Here is a 20699-nt window from a genome sequence, read left to right on the forward strand (position 1 = left end):
TGTAATGTCCTAAATTTTTTTGGGTTGGAGGAGAGAGAGAATAGTATATAGTTTGCAGAAATATGACATGTGTGTAAGTATTTTCCTGAATGTAGTAACATATTTTCTTTTTGCAAAGTAAAATCTTTAATTTTACGTAATTGGTTGGACCAGAGGAAAAACTGGCTTGTCTGAAACAAATGGTGTGTTTTATTTGGTTTTTTTTTCATACTGCACTGCTATGGAAAACTATCTTTCCTAGTTCTTAAGGTGATATACTTTTTTGTTTATGGGGTAGCTCAGAATGGGAAAGCTTAAGCACTCAGCACCAGGGTTCCTAGTCGGAGGACAAATTAGGCAGTCAGCTGTTTGTCTCATAGCAGCTGTGAGTTGCACTTTTTTTTGTCAGGGTAATATGTTTGTGCATGAATTTTTTTTTTTTTAAATAGTAGAGCTGCTTTGGTGGTGGGATGGGTAAGTGTTGTCTTCTTTCATCTTTTAAAAATTGTTAAATCTGTGTTGGAGAGCACAGTTAATGAACATTTATTTCAACTCTTGAGTAACCTTTCCCTCAGATTTTTTTTTTATCCCTCGAGGTCAGATCCTTGCTTTTCAAACAAGAACTGACCTAGCTGTCCTTCATGCTTTGTTAGTTGACGTGATACTTCTAGTGTCGTTTTATTTAATATTTAGATTTTTTTGCTGAGTGGCGTTTTAAAATCTAAGCAGGTTGCAATAAGTCTAATCATTAACAAATAAGCAAGAAACACCCATTTAACATACTATCTAAAATTTAAAATAGTTTTTGGAATGTATTAATGTGCCATTCCCCATTTTATCTGTAAATTATTAAATGTATAGGCGGAACTTTTTTTTTTTTTTTTCATTTTGTATGACTTCATTTTAATGTGTGTAATTTTTGGAACAAATTGAAAATGGGCACTGCTATTTATGAATTCATAAAGAGTATTCTTTCTAAACGATCCTAATTGGTTACACTAAAATTATGAGTGAACAGCTATACTACAAGGGTTTTTTATTCTTTTTTTCTCCCCTTTATCTAAAGCAGGGGTGTCCAACCTTTTGGCTTCCCTGGGCCACATTGGCCCAAAAAAAATTTTCTGGGGCCGCACAAACGCTGCAGCAAGACAGAGGAGGGAGCCGGTAAGACAGTAAACACCCGGGGGCAGCAGAGGAAACCACTGAATTGTCCTCGACCAGGGCCGCACAAAATACTTCACAGGGCCGCAGGTTGGACATCCCTGATCTAAAGCATAAGCATTTTAAATCTGAGGCACCCAGTTCCAAGTTCTCAGGCAAAAGTAACTAATAACCTTCTTGTCAATGTTAAACATGACTATTCTCTCTTATCAGAGTTATTTCTTAGCGCCAGCAGCAGATAAATCCAGAGATGAGCGAGTTCTGTCCACCTACCAACCAATTTTCTTTTCACATTGGGTTATTGCAATACAGTAGCGGTTTGTACAGAATAGTGGCGAGGGAGTTAAACATTGTTTGTGCTGTAGAAAGCGCCAAATGACAGCTATAGTTAGGAGTTGCTGCCCAGGAAAAGGTTCTAGGGGTGTCTGCTCGGTGTGCAGCGGTGGCGAAGAAAACTAATAGAATGTTTTGAAATTTGTGGGTCTCTTCTTTACCCGCAGTAGCTGCAAAAGCTCCCAAAGGTCCAGCTCAGCCCCCAAATCTAAGCAAAGTGAAATTACAGGTTTGATTGCTGGTGAATGTGTACACCTCCCATTTTAATATTGGTTTGATAGGTTTTTAGATTGGAGAAAAGGTCTTTGGTACTTTGAACCAAGGTGGGCTGACAGGCAGCAATGAAATGTAGTGGCTATGTTAAATGCAAGTGATGAGGGTGCACACACTTGCATGGTGTTGTACCGTCTGATGACGTTATGCTTGTAGAATCAAAATTAGCATCAATGTGAACTCAACTAATATGGAACAGGAGGATGTTACTGGCCAGACTTTACGGTAGATGTCCTGCAAACAATGGGATGGTTGGATAGGCTGGAGTGAGCTTGGACGGCAACTTCAGCATTTGGAACCTAGGACAATACAAGACTTTACAGTCTACGGCCCAGAAATATCAAAGAAGAGACAAGTTAATCTAATCATGTATTTTTTAATGGGTATAACTTATGGGCAGACTGGATGGACCGTTCAGGTCTTTATCTGCCGTCGTTTACTATGTTACTATGTTAAAAAATTGCATTTGTAAGCTTAAAATCTTTTGGTGGACTCGGGAGCTTTCTTGTGTCCACTTTGCGGCACTTTATGTAGAAAAGGTTGGAGACCACTGTGGTAGAAAGCTTGTAATGAATGCTGTTAATTTATTCCTGTATGTATATCTCTATTTTCTGAATGAGGGTTTTATTGTCTTAAGCACATGTCTTATCAATTTAACTTATGGATATCATCAAGTTTCAACTACATACATTGGCCTGTAGGTAGAGAAGTATACGCACAGTGTACTAAGCTGATTGGTAGTTGATTGCAGAGAATGTGGTGCTAATTTCAAAATTCAGCAACACTTAGAGATTAAATTTACTAAAGTGTGCTACTGCATAAATATTAACGCTGTTCAGGTACCATTTTATGAGGTGGGATCTGCTAACCATAGATGCCAGTATTTCAGAATGATTACCTCTGTGGACACAATGAAGGAGCTTGTTTGATATTGAGGGTGCTCAGCACTCACAGACTCCCACAAAACTGGCTTCTATGCTGTTTTCTAATAATACTCAAAAAATATCAATAGGCTGGTATGATTAGCATGAAGGTCAGAACAATATCAATATATTGCTAATCAATTTCACAGATGTATAAGCACATAGACATGCAATTTCTTATAACATGCAGGCTTAAATTCCAAAATGGATCATCAGATAACTGTTGTAGACAATAGCTCCATACAACACAATTCCTCACCGATCGAAAATTTTTAAAATATTTTGTTTAATTTTTCATATTTTTAAAAATGTATTCCAAAGAACTTATATGAATTCAAAAAAGAGTGCCGTATTCATCACCCCTCCCGACATGCATTTTCAATTTCTTCTTCGGGATCAAGGTGTCATTGCTCAATTGGCACCGTCGCCATTCTGCACCAAGCATAAGAGCAAAAAACATTGGCGTTGAGCAATGACACCTTGATCCTGAAGAAGAAATTGAAACACACATGTCGGGAGGGGTGGTAAATACAGCTCTCTTCTTTGAATTCAGATAAGTTCTTTGGAATACATTTTTAAAAATATGAAAAATTTGAACAAAATATAAGAGAATTTAGATCGATGAGGAATTGTGCTGTATAGAGCTATTGTTTCTGACAATTATCTGATTATCCATTTTGAAATTTATGCCTGCATGTTATAAGAAATGTAATATCTACATGCTTATACATCCATGAAACAGTTTACTAATTATCCCTCCCTTTTTCAAAACCATAGTGTGGTTTTTAGCATTGGCTGTAACTGCTCTGACGCTCATAGGAATTCAATGAGCGTTAGAGCAGTTACCACTGCAGCCGACGCTAAAATCTATGCTACGGTTTTGTAAAAGGTGGGGGGTGTTATCATTGACAGTGTTAGCACTAAGACTCTGATTCTATAAATGGTGTCTGAAGTTAGGCACCTAAATTGGTAGCGCCTAACTTTAATTTTTTTTTAATTGGCGCTGTTAATTGAAGGCACCATTAAAATCCACTTAATGTTAAAAATAAAAAAAATTATCCAGTAGGCACCTAACACCTCATGGTAGGTGTCTTCACTGAGATACCTACATGGAAAGTAGGTGTGATTAGAGGTGGAGTTTGGGCGTGGATTGAGTTAAGTGGGGTATTTTAGGCCAAGAAAACCCTGGCGTAATTTACCGTTGCCTAAGATTATGATGCCTAACGGTGCCTAAGGTGGTTTAGGTCAGTGTTTTTCAACCTTTTTACACCTATGGACCGACAGAAATAAAAGAATCAGTCTGTGGACCGGCGGTTGAAGAACACTGGGCTAAGTCGTGGGCCAGACCCCGCCCATCTCTACCCAATCTCCAACTCAGACCCCGCCCCCATAATAGTACTAATTGCACCTTGCACGTCCCGTGCCTCATTTGGAAGCCTTCCCTCTGACGTTGCAACGTCCAGAGAGAAGGCTTCCGGTTCAGGCGAAGGATGCCTTTAAGAGCCACTTCCCGTGGCTTTGTGCACTGAATCAGTTAGGAAGAGGGAGCTGGCTCGAAGATAACGCCGCATCGATCGCACCGTGGACCGGCGGTTGAAGAACACTTTTGGGCCTGATGCACATGCCGGCTCTGTGGACCGGCAGGAAATTTCTGTGGACCGGCACTGGTCCATGGACCGGTGGTTGAAGAACATTGGTTTAGGTGGTGCTATGCATAATTCTACAAATCAACCCTAACTCTTGACATATGGTAGGAGCTACTTTTCTAGGCAGCTACTGAGTTAGGTTTCATTTTATAGAATTGAGCCCTAAATGCACTAGCATACTTTGGTAAATTTGCTAAATATATTGCTGATTTTGGAACAGGGTAGATTTTATTTTAAATTATGCCTGTGACATTATGAATGGATTAATGGAATTCATTTACCCAAAAATTTAAACATTGCATAAATATCCAGCCTAATGCTATGTAATTAAAAACTAATCCTTATTTCATAAAAAAAAAAAAAAAATCATTGCTTTTTATCCACTCCGCTTTGGAAGGCATATAGGAAAACTCAAATTTTCATAAGTGAAATTCTTTAAAAGACATTGGGAGTCTGGAGGGCTGGGCATTCGAGCGGCAGATGAAATTTGGTATGTACAAGTGCACTGTGATTCACATAGGCTAGAATGACCCAAGTTATACCTGCATGATGCTAGTTTGCACATTTAGGTGGGCAATCTAGAAGTATATGCTGTGCATTGAGAACCTATTCTATAGTGCAGGGGTGTCCAACCTGCGGCCCCATGAAGTATTTTATGAGACCCCGTTTGAGGGCGATGCAGTCTTTTCCTCTGCTGCCCCCCGGGTGTTTACCCTATTGCTGGCTCCCTCCTCGGTCTTGCTGCAGCGTTTGCGCATTTGTGCGGTCCCAGAAACATTTTTTTCGGCCAATGCGGCCCAGGGATGCCAAAAGGTTGGACACCCCTGCTATAGTGGCATCTGGGTGCCATTATAATCCACTCGCTCCACACCTGGACTAGCTTGCTGCATATCCTGTAACTTAGACCAATTGCTCATATCTTATTCAACTGCATTTATAACTTTGCTTTCAGTTTAGCCTCTATCTATATGTCCGCACTTGGCCCTTGCTACATCAGTGAGTCTCAAACTTTTATAGTTCCAACATACTAAATGGAGAAAATGTTTTTTGTGGCACATTATGATTGAAATTGTCAAATTGCAAAACTGCAAAACCAACAAAAAATTAAAATTTGAGTGTTGTTTATTTAAAGTTCTTTAAGCTATGTTTGGGTAATTGTAACAATGGTGAAACTAAGTAGATAGAATAGAATTGCTAATCAATGCGATGCATGAGCTTGTTTTTGAGTGCAAATTAACTTCAAAAGCGTCTCGATATTCAACAAGCAAACACGCATTTCATCGTTCACCATCTGCAGATCTTTTTTATTTTTCAATTTTTTATTTGTCAGAGCTGAAGATCCAAGTTCGCAAAGATAAGAAGATCCAAACAGTGACAACACCTTGATTGCTTTGTTGCTGAAGTTAGGATCATTTCTGCATTAAAAAAAAAAATTTACTTGCCAATAGTTTTCATGGACCAATCACGTCAAAGAATGATGCTTGTTTGGATGGTTGTATCCTTATGTACACAGATACTCAACATTGACGGACTCTTGCATACGTGATGTACATGTCATCTATTCTGGGGTATACTTATGAAGGGAATTCTCTGGTAGCACACCCAGAATCTCTTCAGGGCACAACACTATGCCATGGCACACAGTTTGAGAGACACTGGGCTACATAAGGAGTGTTTCTAATGCCATTCCTGTAATACAATGAAACATCTATGATAATGGAATGTTTTAATGCATGTTTGTTATGGATTTCATTAGTATTATGCCGACATTGTATGATTCTGTTGTTGGAATATTCATCTATATTGTCTATTATAGTATCATTTTGTATTGTACTAACATTTTATCATATTTCTGTTACAATTGTTCTACAGTGCTGTTAAATTTGAATATTTCTGATACTGTTTCATATTAGTCTTAGCTTTCAATATGCTGTTTTGAAGTTTACCTCATTGATTTGCACGTTTTGAATTATTTATTTTTTTTCTCATTTCCATTGTTGGAAGGTTGCACTTCCAAAAGATTTCTAGATAAAACCTTATCTTATCAGGCTGGTGTCTGGAGTAAAATTCTAAGTGACTTGTTCTTGAACACAATTTCCTATCAACCTTTCAGAAAATCTTTGAAGACTTACTTAGCTAACATTTCATTGGATAAATTTGTGTATGTATGTGCTTGGCAGTTTCTCTTGATGTAAACCACTCTGAATTGCAAGGTTATAAATAAATTGTGTTATTTATTATGATGTTTGGTCCTTTTACGATTACACTGTTAACAAAATTGTAAATTTTATTTCAGACTGTTCCTGCTGTATACTGCCTTGAGTGTCTCTTCATAAAGATGTCTGATAAGCCCCAATAAATAAATAAAAGCTTATTATCACGCAAACATTGCTGTCTCTCTGCATTCAGTTGTTGCAATCATAGGCTATAATATTCCTAATTAATTTTCAGACTATACGAAGCCAGAATATTTTATACAGCCTGCTGCACTTAGTTGTGTTAATAGTAAAGGCTTTTTCTTGAGGGTGGCTGGAAATATAGTGGTTGCCTAAATTTTGCACTTTAGTCATTTTACTTCGTTTCATAATCTACCCACAAAGCTTCCCTTCCCGCTTTCTGGTTCATAGACAAAATCGATCGCGAGACAACTGAGCGCGCGCAATTTAGTCCCGTCACCCGCTTTCTTTGTGTTCAGGTCTATAAGTGAGGATGAGAGGAATTTACCATTTGAGAAAACTCTCTTCTTCATGCTTCAGTTCTGCATTGATACAAATTTTTATGCATGTGGAAACAAAGCATAGGAAGCGAGGAGAGCCCACTTTAAAATTAATATATTTGAAAAATCAAGGAATGTGTTAATAGTGGATATCATGTGGTGAGTAAAAGCAGTGCAGCCACACAAGTTTCAATGTTGAAGAACAAGCAGAGGTTCACAACTGAGAAGCTATCGGGTTACTGAATTGCATCTGAACTCCAGTTACAGTATTAGCTGTGATTCTTGGATGACCCAGGACAGCAATAACAGCAGATTTTTTGTGTCTCCAAGGAAAGATCCCACTGGGATGGATTTCAGTGGCTTGACATATTGTTTGATCTCAAGACACACAAATAAAATAAGCTTGGACAACGTTTTTTTAAATTATGTTTAATTATTTTGTAGAAGCACTTCACTTTTAAATATATTTAGTTTCCATGTGGTTTTTTAATACTTTTATAATACAACAAGCAAAGATGATTATTCTCTTGCAAACCCTGTAAAAACAAAAATAGAACTGATCTCTATTAAAACATACTTTGTACAGTGAGCAGCTGTGCTGTGGAATAATTCACTTACTGGGCCTGCTGTGGGTTAGGAAATAGAATTGAAGTTCATTCTTAAACGCCATGTTCTAGAAAATACAATGAGCTAAAAGAATGTTTTTATTCCATGATGAATTGGCCGGCTCTCAAGACGTCTGTCTGTTTTTCAGGTATAACTGTAAAGATGTGCTGTGATGAACTTCCTGCATCATATGTTTGAGTTAGAGGTGTGCATTGGACTGGGGACACTGAAAAATATGCAGGGATGGGGACAGAAGTCATTACTACTTTGAGGATGGATCAAAGGCAAATGGGAGGGGATGGAGACCAGATTGTCCTTCTGTACACCTTAACTGAAAAACTTGACCAACACCTCAACTTAAAAAAATCCTGAGAGCTCACCTTGATGAAATTGGTGCATGTGTTCAGCAATGATAAGAATATTCACTGGGGCATGCAATGAAGCTTCTAAGTAACAGATTTAAAACAAAACTGGAGAAAATATTTCTTCATACAACATGAAATTAAACTTTGGAATTGGTTGCCAGAGAATGTGGCTTTAAACCCATGGGTTTAAACCATAGGCTCACACTGCAGGGAAGGGCAGGAGAGTCAGGGCAGAGAGCAGGGCAGTTGGAAAGGACCTGAGCAACTGGTCCTCTGCAGTCGCTTATTTTTTTTATCGGCCAGCACAGTCTGTGTCCCTCATGTTTTTTTAGTGAATCGCTGCCTGCCTACATTTGCATGCGTGGATTGGAGGTTGATCGGCACCAAGTTTTAGTGAATCGGGTTGGGGAACAATCGGGTCGCAAAGTGGTTGGGACACGATCGGTGTCCTTAGTGAATCTAGCCCTAAGTGACTTGCCCAGGGTCACAAGGAGCAGCAAGGGATCTGAACCCACAGCCTCAGGGTGCTGACAATAGCAGCAAATTGTGAATGCTGCTGCTGCCCTGAAGAAGTTCATGATGCCAGGCCTTGGAGCACCCGCTTAGGGGCTGCACTGCAGACCAGGGAAGGGATGACAAGAAGGAGGAAAGGGAGTAGAGGGGGAGAGAATTGCTGCACCCTACTGGAGGGAGAAAGAGTGATAAGGAAGGGGAGGGGGAAGAGATCTAATCTAATATTTGTATGTCGCGCACACCTAAACAGGCTCTAGGTGACTTGAGGAAAGGAAGAGGGTAGTGTGGAGGAAGGAGTGGAAAGGGGACAGGAAACATAAAACTTAGTCAAACTAAGTAAAGGTCAGTGTTTAAGATGATCCTAGAAGAGTTAGTTGTTGAAGAGCGAAGTTTTCAGTTTCTTTCGGAATAGGGTGTGGTTGGTTTCAGTTCTAATAGTCTTTGCGAGATCATTCCAGACTTTGACTCCGAGGAAGGTGAACATGAACTGGAAGGGCATGGACTGGAAGGGCATGGCAAGAAGAAGAGATGCCAGGGCATGGAGGGAAGGAGGAAGGTATGCCAGACCAAGGGAAAAGGAAAGGGGCAATGTCAAAGCATGGAGGGGGAGGGAGAGATGGAAGAAAAGGAGAGAGATGCCAGGGAATCAGGGAAGGAGACAGAGATGCCAGACCATGGGGTGGAAGGAAAGAAAGGAGAAGAGAGAGATGACAGAGAAAAATGGAGAGGTGGCAGAGCTGAAATCAATCATGCACAAAAGAGAGACGGGGCACAGGATAGACAGTTTATGGAAGGAGCATAGAAAGAGGGAAGATGCCATATGGAACGGGAAGAGGGCAGACAATGGATGGAAGGGGCAGAGAGAAAGAGAGGGCAGACAGTGGATGAAAGGGGCTGATGCTGCATGGAAGATAGAGAGAGGACAGATGCTGGCTAGAAAGAAGAGAGTGAAGACGATAATTAAAGCAGAAACAACAAAAGGTAGAAAAGATTTTGTTGTTGCTTTAGAATAAAATAGTTTTGTAGTTGTATTGATAAAACTTTTAAAAACAGAAAATAAGGTAATCTTTTTATTGGACTAATTTAAATACATTTTGTACTAACTTTTAGAGACCAGGTCAGGACAGTATAATGTAACAGTATAAAGAGACCAGGTCAGGACACTATAATGTAACAGCAGTATACTATATTGACATGAAGGAGGCTATGGCCTCTGAAAGTTAATTGAAAAATGGATTAGTCCAATGAAATGGTATATTCTTATTTTCAATTTTTGTTTTATTTCTATTTGTTGATTTGTAAAGTGGTGATTGTCAGTTTCTTCAAATTTACATCTGCTATATTTATATTTTGCAGAGTATTAGAGGACTGTGTCATTGTTTCTGTGGTGTTTCACTGTATGCAGTTTGGCTTCTTGGCAGTTCAGTTTAACCTTTATCTACATATTTCTATTTTTAGTTTGTGATTACTTATTCCATACTGGGTGAGGGTGTATCTGTGTTCTGTGTGTATAAAAGACACGGTTTTCTGTTGGCATTGACTAGCCTTGTTTGGTGAAATGCATTGGGCATGGTTCTTGGGAGCACCTTGAATAAACCTGATTTGAATCTCTTTATTTTCTGCCGATCTTTTGTTTCATGTTGGATTCTTTGGTGGACTGCTTGCCTTGTTGTTTCGTTACAAGTTAACATACATGGAGTGGAACGTACTAGAAGAGTGGCAGATTTGGTTGTTTATACATACATATGGGTTACAGTTGGTTGACATAGAGTGAGGCAGTTGAGAGGCGTTGTAAACTTGGTTATTAATATAGACTTATTTTGGATAGTATTACTGCTTTACAATATATTTGAATGCTTTTATATATGTATGGAGAGAGTTCAGAGTTAAAGTCCTGGGTATGTAGGTGGGAAGGGCAGGAAGGGGGATTTGTTCAGAGATGTTTGGGGGTTGCATAGAAGAAAAATTGTTCACTGGTATGCTAATCTTTGTCTGTTTTGAATAATAATAATAAAAAAAGAAATACAAATGGAAATAAAGAAGTAAATAAGAAAACAGATAAATGGGGGGCAAGGGGGGCCCAGTGTACTGGTGTGCCTAGGGCCCTCAAAGAATTAATCTTGCCCTGCCCTGGAGATATTGTCCAGTGTGGTGTGATGTAAGTTTTTACTTCAGAGTAGGTCTGAATGCACCAGGGTGAGAGCGATGTGTTGAGATAGAATTTGTATTTGGGAATATTTGAGAAATAGAAAAACACAGCCATTAGTGTTTGAGACAGAAGTACCCAAAATAAACAGATACTGTATTTGAGCTCTGGGCTGAGAACTAAGGAAGTCGGGGTTCAAATTCCCCCAATACTCTTTTTATAACCTTGCCAAAGGTCACATTATCTTCCTTGTATTCCCCCCCATATGTTTTCCTGTTTATGTATTTCAGTCTGATTTACCCTCCCCTTGATTTTCTTGTAAATCGTCTAGGTGGTTCGATAGGTGGTATATCAAATAATTAATAAACTTGAAACTACAAAATTAGATTGTAGCCTCCTAGGGACAGGGAAATAACCTCCTGTATCTGAATTTGTAACGCACCCCGAGCTACCAATGAAAATGCATAAGCTAAACACAGATGGTAAGATTGTATTATGGTATGAATCGAGCAGAAAAGATATTCCTGAACAGAGATGTCATAGTATAAAGCTCAAAGGGGATCGTTAGAGGTATCTAAACAGCATACGGAACTTATTTTTCCAGCCCATTATACATTTCCTTGGCTACAGCTGAATTTGATCTATAGTAGTTCTACCTTTTTAATTCTTTTATGGTAGCAGCAAAGCTAGCAGGGTTCCCAAGCTCCACCAGCCAAAGACAATGATGGTAGTACAGCATGGCAACAAACTACTACTACTACTATTTATAATTTCTATAACGCTGAAAGGCTAGTCATTTAACTTTCGATAGATGGTCCCTGCTCAGAAGAGCTTACAATCTAATTTAGACAGAAGCTCAGCAAGTTAAAGGAAGATCTCCCCATCAGCCATTTTGGTGATTTGAATTGTTCTTTTTTTATCTTTATTGATTTTTAAACTTTAATAGTGGAATACAAATTATAAGTCTTACAAACTACATTAAAAATCACACTATTAACAATACAATTGATATACTAAACAATCATTTCATCCCCTTCTTGTCTTAATTAATAAAGCAATAATACATATGATATGAATTCACTATTATAATGAAATAATTTATCTCCTTAAAATACATTCCCCTCCCCCCCCTCCCTGGACATGCACAGACTCTAATGAAAAAAGAAAGAAAGAAACATAACCTTAATTATAATGCAATAAAATTAGTCAATGGACTCCATACATCATTAAAGGACTTATTATTCCCCCAACGTTCCGCCATCATCCTTTCATACTTATATGTAGTACACACAGTTACCCACCAAAAAGTAAAATTAATCCTATCATGGTTTCTCCAATTATGAGTAATAAATTGAACCCCTATTCCTGTCAATATCATGAAAAGACGACTTTTATATTTATCTAAAGTAGGTTTGACATGAAGTAGTGTACCACATATCTCTCCTCATATGACAAGGGGATAGATGATTCAAGAATGAGATTAATTTGTCCCCAAATTGACTTCTAGAAACCAAGTATCAATGGACAAAAATATAATAGATGATCCAAAGTCCCTATATTAATATGACAATGCCAGCATCTATTAGATTTAGAATTATCTATTTTTTGTAAACAAACTGGGGTCCAGAAAATCCTATGCAATAAAAATAACCATGTTTGTCTCATAGATGCTGACATCTTAATCTCCAAGTCCAAATCCGTGGCCAACTAGACACAGAAATATACTGTTTTATCTCAATGCTCCAAATATCTCTAGGACTATTTATTTTTGGCTTCTTATTTAAAAATCCAGAAATCAATTTGTACTACTGGGCGGCCTGATGTCCTATTAGATCTGTCTGGTAGCATAGGATCTGCAAGCTGAAATAAGTTTTTAAATCTTTCCATTCAGGGAACCTACTCTGAATAGCCTGCTTCAACTGCAACCACCTACATTGTTGAGACTTTAAAATGCCAAATGATTGCTGCAGCCATGAAAACTTAAGAAGTTTTCCACTATTCATAACTTCATCTAATGTCCTAATACCTGCCAATTTGAATTGTTCTATGTGGCATTTCTCGTGAAAAATTTGGTAGCCCTGGCATATTGGGATAAAACTCAAGTTATATTATAAAATACTGATTAATTGGAAAAGGTGGTAGATGTGTGGAAGGGAGAAGAGGTGGATAGAAAACCAGTATCAGAATAAAAAAAAAACAAAACCCAACAAAAAACCACCAACCCAAAACCCCTGGGATATAACCAGAGCATCCTGGATTGTGAAGTAAATGAAAAGATGGTAGCTGGGGCTCTATGGCATTATACTGGGAATAAGGCAGGTTAGATGAGCAGTCTTATCTATCTAGATATTTCTGTTTCTGATTTTATGGAAGTCTTATAATGTCCTTTTTTATTTTTCAGGATAAGGAAATCTGCATTGGTGTCCACAATCAAAGTTATATATGTGAGACCGGACACTGCTGTGGGCAGTCTCAGTGCTGCAATTATTACTATGAACTTTGGTGTAAGTTTGGGTTTGGGTTTTGGTTTTTTTAATTTTTTATTTTATGTATACAGTATTTTTGTTCTTGATCTGTCCTGGCTTGCTGCTTTTTGAGTATAGTTTAATAAATTGTGATTTTGCACCGTTTCAGATCTGCTGATGGCTTTTTCTGACTCCCTTGAAGACACATGTATTAAATTTTCTTTTATATAGCAGAAAGAACTCGGATATGTGAAAAGTCAATAATATTACAAAACACACTTTCACAAGAAAAAAAGACAATGTCATATATGAATGTAGACAGTACTGCTTTAGTTCAAAGGGGTGTATTTCAAAAAATGGAGGAAAAGCCTCAGACAGAAGCCCTCCCACCACCACAATGGTGGATAAAGGTGGTTGGGTGATAACCTCACTGGCAAAACACCTCCATTTCACTCCCAAGTGTAAAAAACTTTAAGCAGGGCTGTCTATGCGAAGTTGATAGAAGAAAAAACTTTCAACTTCTATCAACTTCGCATAGACAGCCCTGCTTAAAGTTTTTTACACTTGGGAGTGAAATGGAGGTTTTTTGCCAGTGAGGTTATCACCCAACCACCTTTATCCACCATTGTGGTGGTGGGAGGGCTTCTGTCTGAGGCTTTTCCTTCATTTTTTGAAATACACCCCTTTGAACTAAAGCAGTACTGTCTACATTCATATATGACATTGTCTTTTTTTCTTGTGAAAGTGTGTTTTGTAATATTAAATTTTCTTTTAGCCATTTTTTTCACTTTGTAAATGAATGCCTAATGAGAAGATATTTGTTGGAAGCTTTTCACTCTTCAGCATTGTAGCAGTACTGGACAATTTTGCTCCTGGGGGGATTTCTGTAAAACAAAAATTGAGAATTCTGCCAATTTTTACAATATAGCCTCTCTGAGCAGTAATTTAAACTTCAGAACAGCAAGGTTTGCAGTCAGATGCATAATTATTTAGAAGTTTTTTAATGCAAAAATTTCCCCAGGTGTACATTTAATAGTGCTTCATAGTTAAAACTTATGGCTTTCACTGTTTATTTCAGCATTTCTCTCCTTCAATTCATCCCCTTCAACATTCTTTCCCTTGTAAAGGGTAAAGTAGTCTGAACTATAGGTTTTATTCCCCTAACCATGGGAAACTTGCAGAAGGCATCAAACAAATTCAGCTCCACCTTCTTGTGTCACTGAGCAGTTTTCAGTTCTCGACACTACCTTCCAGATTAGCCATGGCATCTCGTACCTTTACCAAAGTAATGGTGGTGGCAGCAGCAGCAGCTGTACAAAGCAGGGATTCAGGTGCATCCATACTAGGACAATTGGCTAATCGGAGCCCTGTTCAAAGCAGCAGGTCACAGAACAGTGGCACAAGTAGTGCAGCTGTTGCAGGTCCTGGGGTGGATCATCAATTTCCAGGTCATCTGGAGCCGACCCAGTCCCTTGAGTACTTAGGAATCTTCTTCAAAATGGCAAAGGGCTGTATTTTTCTTCCAGAGTAATGCAAACTGAAGCTTACGGCATCAAGATTCTGGACATACTGGCCATGCCAGCCCCCACAGCTTGGCACTACCTACAGGTACTGGGGTCAATGGTAGCACACAACCCTATATGGAAAAAGATACACACTCCGCAACGCTAAAAGGCTTTCCATACATACTACTCATCCATACAGCACAAACATAAAGCAGCAGGCAGATGAGAAAAGGAAAAAAAAAAAAAAAGAAGTGGAGAAAAAGCCCCCTGACTTTTTACTTAGATTGATGTCTTTAGCAATGAGAAAAAACTATTTTTTGTTTGAGGTCTAATTCTATATGCAACTCTCTGGGGTAGCTATGGGTGCCACTTTTGCTCCCACAATAGCCAATTTGTTTATGGGCTATTTTGAAGAAAGGTTTATTCATTCTTCTGTATTCTCCCAATCGATGGTGGGGTGGACCCGGTTTATAGACGATATTTTTTTATCTATGGTGTGGGTCCTTGGATGAACTTTTGACATTTAAAGACTACGTCAATATATGTCATCCTGCACTAAGGTTTGAGATGAATTTTCATCAGACTAAGATTGCCTTTTTAGATGTCATGGTGGAGTTAATGGATGGTTCAGTGCATACTACGGTATATGTTAAAGAAACTGATCGGAACTCTTTATTACAGTTTAGTAGTATGCACCCTTACCCAATGAAGACCAGTATCCCTTTTGCCCAATTTTTACACTATAGGCGCATTTGCAGCACCAATTCAGAATTCTGACATCAATCGGCTATACTACAGGAGAAATTGATATGTAGGGGATACCCGGTCCCTGTAGTAGCGAGGGCCAGGAAAAGAGCCCTGTATAATCATAGGGAAGCTTTACTTGAATATCGTACCACACAAGCTCCACAGGATATGGTTCCATTTGTGTCTACATTTAATCAGATGTCCAGGAGGTCGCAGCGGGTGATCCGTCGGCATCTGCATATTTTACAAATACATCCGAGTTTGCAACATCTTAAAATCTTATTTTCATATGGACGTAATCGCAACCTCAGTGACATCTTCAGCCCCAATGTTTTGAGATCAGTGCCATCTGATTTAGATTCAATGTTAGCACCTGGCCATTATAGCTGTGGTCATTGTTCAGTGTGCTCTTTAATGATTGAGTTGGCTGTGTTTACACATCCTAAGTCGGGTCATGTGTATGAGCTATGGAGTTCCACTTCATGCCTGACAGAAGGGGTGATATATATAATCATGTGCCCCTGTTTAAAACTTTGTGGGACATACATACCGTCGGTTGAAGACCAGATTGATTGAGCACAGATCCTGTCTGAACACCTGGCGTCTTGAACCTTTGATGGTACATTGTCTCGAGGCTCGTCATGAATTTGGGGCTTTGCGATGCATGGTGATTGAACATGTGGCCTATCCTGTTTGTCGGGGTGATTGGAGACGTTTACTCTGGCAGAAGGAGCAAAGGTGGATTTATCTTATTGCAATCTGTTCAACCTGAGGGATTAAATGCCCGGATTGATGGGCGGCCTTCTTTGGTTCCTGATAGTAGCTGATTGGTGAAAGACAACAGGGGGTGGAGTCTGTGAAAATATTTCAGCGTGTGACTGCAGCGTTTCTGTTGCGCCAGAAGTGATTTGTGAAGTGGAATGAGAGCCTGAGAGGCATGGTGGGTCCGGAAAGTATGCAGATGCAGCAGTGAAACCGATACCCCTGATGCAGCAAGAGAACACGAAACGGAAAGTTCCCCGTTGGGTTCATTGGATGTTTTTGACCAGGAGGTGAAATTGTGGATTGAAAAGCGCCTGGATGATGATAGCAGCTAAGTGTTTTTTTCTTTTTTTCATTTGCTTCTTTTGCAAGATCCTGGACCGTATTGCTGCAGTGCTCCCTTGCCCACAATATCACGATTTGGGGCTGTGTGCCCCGGCGTGCTGGTTGATAGCACTCTGTAGGCTATTACAGTGCTTTTCTCCTACAGTGTTTGCTTGCATGCAGGTGTATTTATTTTGAAGAAGTGAAGTTTTTTTGCCAGATGAAGCAGTACTGAGGCTTTTTCTCCACTTCTTTTTTTCTTTTCTCATCTGCCTGCTGCTTTATGTTTGTGCTGTATGGATGAGTAGTATGTATGGAAAGCCTTTTAGCGTTGCGGAGTGTGTATCTTTTTCCATATAGGGTTGTGTGTTGAGTGACTATTGGAGTTAGCTGAGCCTTATCCCTAGGTGAAGAGGTCAATGGTAGCAACCATAGAAATGGTCCTCTGGGTGGAAGCTCATTTACAGAATGCTCTGTTCTGCTAGTCTCTGAAGGCAGATTCTTTCTAGACGCCATTACCCTGGATAGCGGAAGTGCATCACAGTTTACAGTAGTGGATCCAGGTGGAGTCTGTATGCAGGGAGTACTTCTTCACATCTTGTCATGGGTGATACTAATAACAGATGCGAATGTGTATGGCTGGGGTGGTCATTGCGAGTGTCAGCCAGTTCAGGGCCACTGGTTACTCTCGCAGAGAAAATGATCGATCAACAGATTGGAACTCTGAGCCATTTGTCTAACACTTCCAGGCATTGGAGTCAGTCCTGGAAGGCCAAGCAGTCAGTCTTCTTACACAATGCCTCAGTGGTGGCTTATGTTAACTGGCGGGGAGGTACCAAGAATGCTCTGTTGAAGCAAGAAGAGCAGTTGTTCTGTTGAGCAGAAAATCACCTGCAGGCCATAACAGTGGCTCATAGCTCATGAGCTAAAAAGCCAGCAGCTTATTCTAAGGCATGGAAGCACTGGTGTGTGGTGCAGATGGTGGAGCCATTTGAGGCCCGAAGGCCCCAATTTCAGCTGTCTTGGTTTTCTTCAGAAAGGGCTCCAGAAGATGGGTTCACTCAAGGTGGCAAGCCTCTCGTGGTTTCACCAACAAGGAAAAAAAAAGATCCCTGGCTTCTCATTCTGAAATAGCCAGATTCCTCAAGGGAGTGTTAACGTTCGCATTCTCCTGCGAGATGATCGTTTCCAATATGGAGACTTTGCATTGTCTTATGGGCACTTTGTAGGGCTTTTACAAACTTTTGCAGGAGGCATCGCTAATGGATCTCACCATAAAGACAGTTTTTCTGATGGCTGTTGCCTAGGCAAGAAGGGTTTCAGAACTTCAGTCTCTCTCATGTAGGGACACTTTTCCTCAGGTTTACAGAGGCTGGAGTGCCTCTGCGCACTGTGCCTTCTTTCCTGCCAAAAGTGGTGTCAACATTTTATATAAATCAGGAAGTCTGGTTGCTAGTGTTTTCGTCAACAGGAAGAAAACAGCAGGATAAGAATTTGGTGTTGCTGGATATCAGGAGAGTTGTTATGTGTTATTTAGAGGTGATAAATCTCTTTTTTTTTTTTTTTTTTCCTGTCCAGCCATCTCTGTGTTGACAAGCTATAGTCACCTAGGAAAGACAGCCTCCGAGGCTACTATTTCCAGATGGATTTGCATGTCTGTTGTTTCTGCATATATTGGCAGTGGGAAATAGTGTCCAATTGTGCGAAGGCACATTCACAAGAAGTGTGGCTTTATCATGGATGGAGTCCCGGGCTGTACTGCCTGAGCAGATTTGTAGGGCAGCTACATGCACCACCTGTTATACTTTTACGAAATTTTACAGAGTGGATGTGACAGCACAACAGCATGCAGCTTTTCGGTGCTCAGTGCTTCAGGCAGGTTCATCTGTCCCACCCTAGATTTGATACATCCTGTAGTCCAGACTACTGTACCCTTTGCATTGGAAGTGAAGATTAGGTTCTTACCTTGATTATCTTCTACACTAGAAAAACAAATTTTTCAGTAGTTGCCCCAACATTGTGGAATGCTCTACCACATCAACTCCGCCATGAAAAACAACTTGATAGATTCAAGATAAGCCTAAAGACTTTCTTATTTCGAGATGCTTTCATCTGCTCTTAAAGCATTTCCTTCTTACTCAACCAACCGCTTCTATGAAGCGATCCCATCCTACATGTTTTATCCTCTCCCTCCATTCTTCTTTCAATCTCCATTTTTTTTCTTCTCCTTTCTTTCTTTTCTTCTCCTAATTATGTAACTTTACCCCTCCCTTCCCCTCTTACCATCACTCTCAAGTTCGTCCAGTTCATGTCCTTAATGTACACTTTTATTAACTCCTTTTATAAATATAATTTTCTATCTCTATTTTTAACATTTTATTGTAAACCAGCTAGATACCAGTTGATGGTAGGTATATTAAAAGTTGAAACTTCCAGTAGATGGGTATAGTAGTCTGGATAACCTGCCCAGTTAGAGTATGCCTGCTTAAGGTCTCAGTTATATTGTGGTGCTCCAGATGCTTGTCTTTGGGCAGCCAATAGGTAAAGAAATGCTTATAGGATGCTTATCTAAGAGAGATGAAGATTGATACAATAGCTCACTATATCAAAAGCTTATAAGAAGCAAGAAATTGTTAGTGCTGGTTACACTCAGGTAGGTGGGTTATGATGTTCTACCTTGGATATGGTATGTTTCCATTTGATTTAGAAGTCATTCATTGCTTTGGTACAAATTGAGGGAGAAGGGCACTGCCCAATGCACATGCCTGCTGCAAGTTTCCTGTGGTTAGGGGGATAAAACCTGTAGTCCAGACTACTGTACCCATCTACTGGAGATATTTTTTTATTTTAAAATATATTTTTATTGAAAAATTTTCTTTAAAATACAAAAATCCAATATTAAATTCTAAGCCCTAACTGGGCTATTTGAACCAACATGATACATGAACAATTTCTTTCTCAAAATAAACATATATATTGTTCCCTCATTCCCTCCCCCCTACTCATTTAATCTCTAGATCGTCTTTCTAGTATAACCATATTATTAACACAGCTCTTAAGTTTTCATCTTATTATATTTACATATAAATATTTCAATAATTTTGACTGGAAACCTGTAAAATCAGATCCAGTTGTATCCATAAGTCATTTGTGAAGTCATAACGACCAAGATGTTTGTCTGTTAATTGTTCCAATGCTTTCAATGCAATCAATTTCATATACCAATATTAGGGCCTATTGACTGTTTCCACTTTAAGGCTATCACACATTTGGCTGCAGCATAACATATGCGTTTAATTCATCTCTTCCATTGAACATAAAAATTGCCGCTGCTGGGTCAGACCAGTGGTCCATTGTGTCCAGCAGTCCACTCACACGGCGGCCCTCTGGTCAAAGACCAGCGCCCTAACTGAGACTAGCCCTACCTGTGTATGTTCCAGTTCATCAGGAACTTGTTTAACTTTGTCTTGAATCCCTGGAGAGTGTTTTCCCCTATGACAGACTCCGGAAGAGCTTTCCAGTTTTCTACCACTCTCTGGGTGAAGAAGAACTTCCTTATGTTCGTACGGAATCTATCCCCTTTCAATTTTAGAGAGTGCCCTCTCGTTCTCCCTACCTTGGAGAGGGTGAACAACCTGTCCTTATCTACTGTCTATTCCCTTCAGTACCTTGAATGTTTCGATCATGTCCCCTCTCAATCTCCTCTGCTCGAGGGAGAAGAGGCCCAGTTTCTCTAATCTTTTGCTGTATGGCAACTCCTCCAGCCCCTTAACCATCTTAGTCGCTCTTCTCTGGACCCTTTCGAGTAGTACCGTGACCTCCTTCATGTACAGTGACCAGTGCTGGATGCAGTACTCCAGGTAAGGGCGCACCATGGCCTGGTTCAGCGGCATGATAACCTTCTCAGATCTGTTTGTGAGCCCCTTCATATTATATAGACCTAGTAAGCAAGCTTTTGGATCTAAATGTATAGAGAAACCCAAACCCTTAGAAATATATTTGATAACAAAGAACCAGAAACATTGTATAAGATTACATGACCACCAAATATGATGATATGTACGTTCCTTTAGCAGCCATGCATCTCCAACAAACATCTTTTTGCAGCCTGAGGGTACATAGCACAGATTCGATCAGGAGTATAGTACCAGTGAATGAGAACTTTATCTGCATTTTCCTTAATCAGCACGCATCTAGAAGATTTAGATACCTCCATAAATATTCTTTTCCATTCT

General features: G+C 39.5%; 1 protein-coding gene across 2 annotated transcripts in view; it reads left to right on the plus strand.

Moving 5' to 3' along the window:
- The window catches only part of WBP1L (WW domain binding protein 1 like), a 94042-nt gene that overhangs the window by 46067 nt on the left and 27276 nt on the right, over positions 1-20699 (plus strand). Inside the window, exons 1-2 of one of the 2 annotated variants that reach the window (XM_033941109.1) lie at positions 7795-7842; positions 13063-13165. In XM_033941109.1, the coding sequence (XP_033797000.1) occupies positions 7810-7842; positions 13063-13165 (136 nt within the window). In that variant the 5' untranslated portion in view covers positions 7795-7809. Of the gene's footprint in view, positions 1-7794; positions 7843-13062; positions 13166-20699 lie in introns of those variants that run through there. The other variant, XM_033941108.1, reaches the window with a different exon arrangement.

This window comes from Geotrypetes seraphini, chromosome 4 (assembly GCF_902459505.1).
Source record: "Geotrypetes seraphini chromosome 4, aGeoSer1.1, whole genome shotgun sequence".
NCBI classification, from domain to species: Eukaryota; Metazoa; Chordata; class Amphibia; order Gymnophiona; family Dermophiidae; genus Geotrypetes; species Geotrypetes seraphini.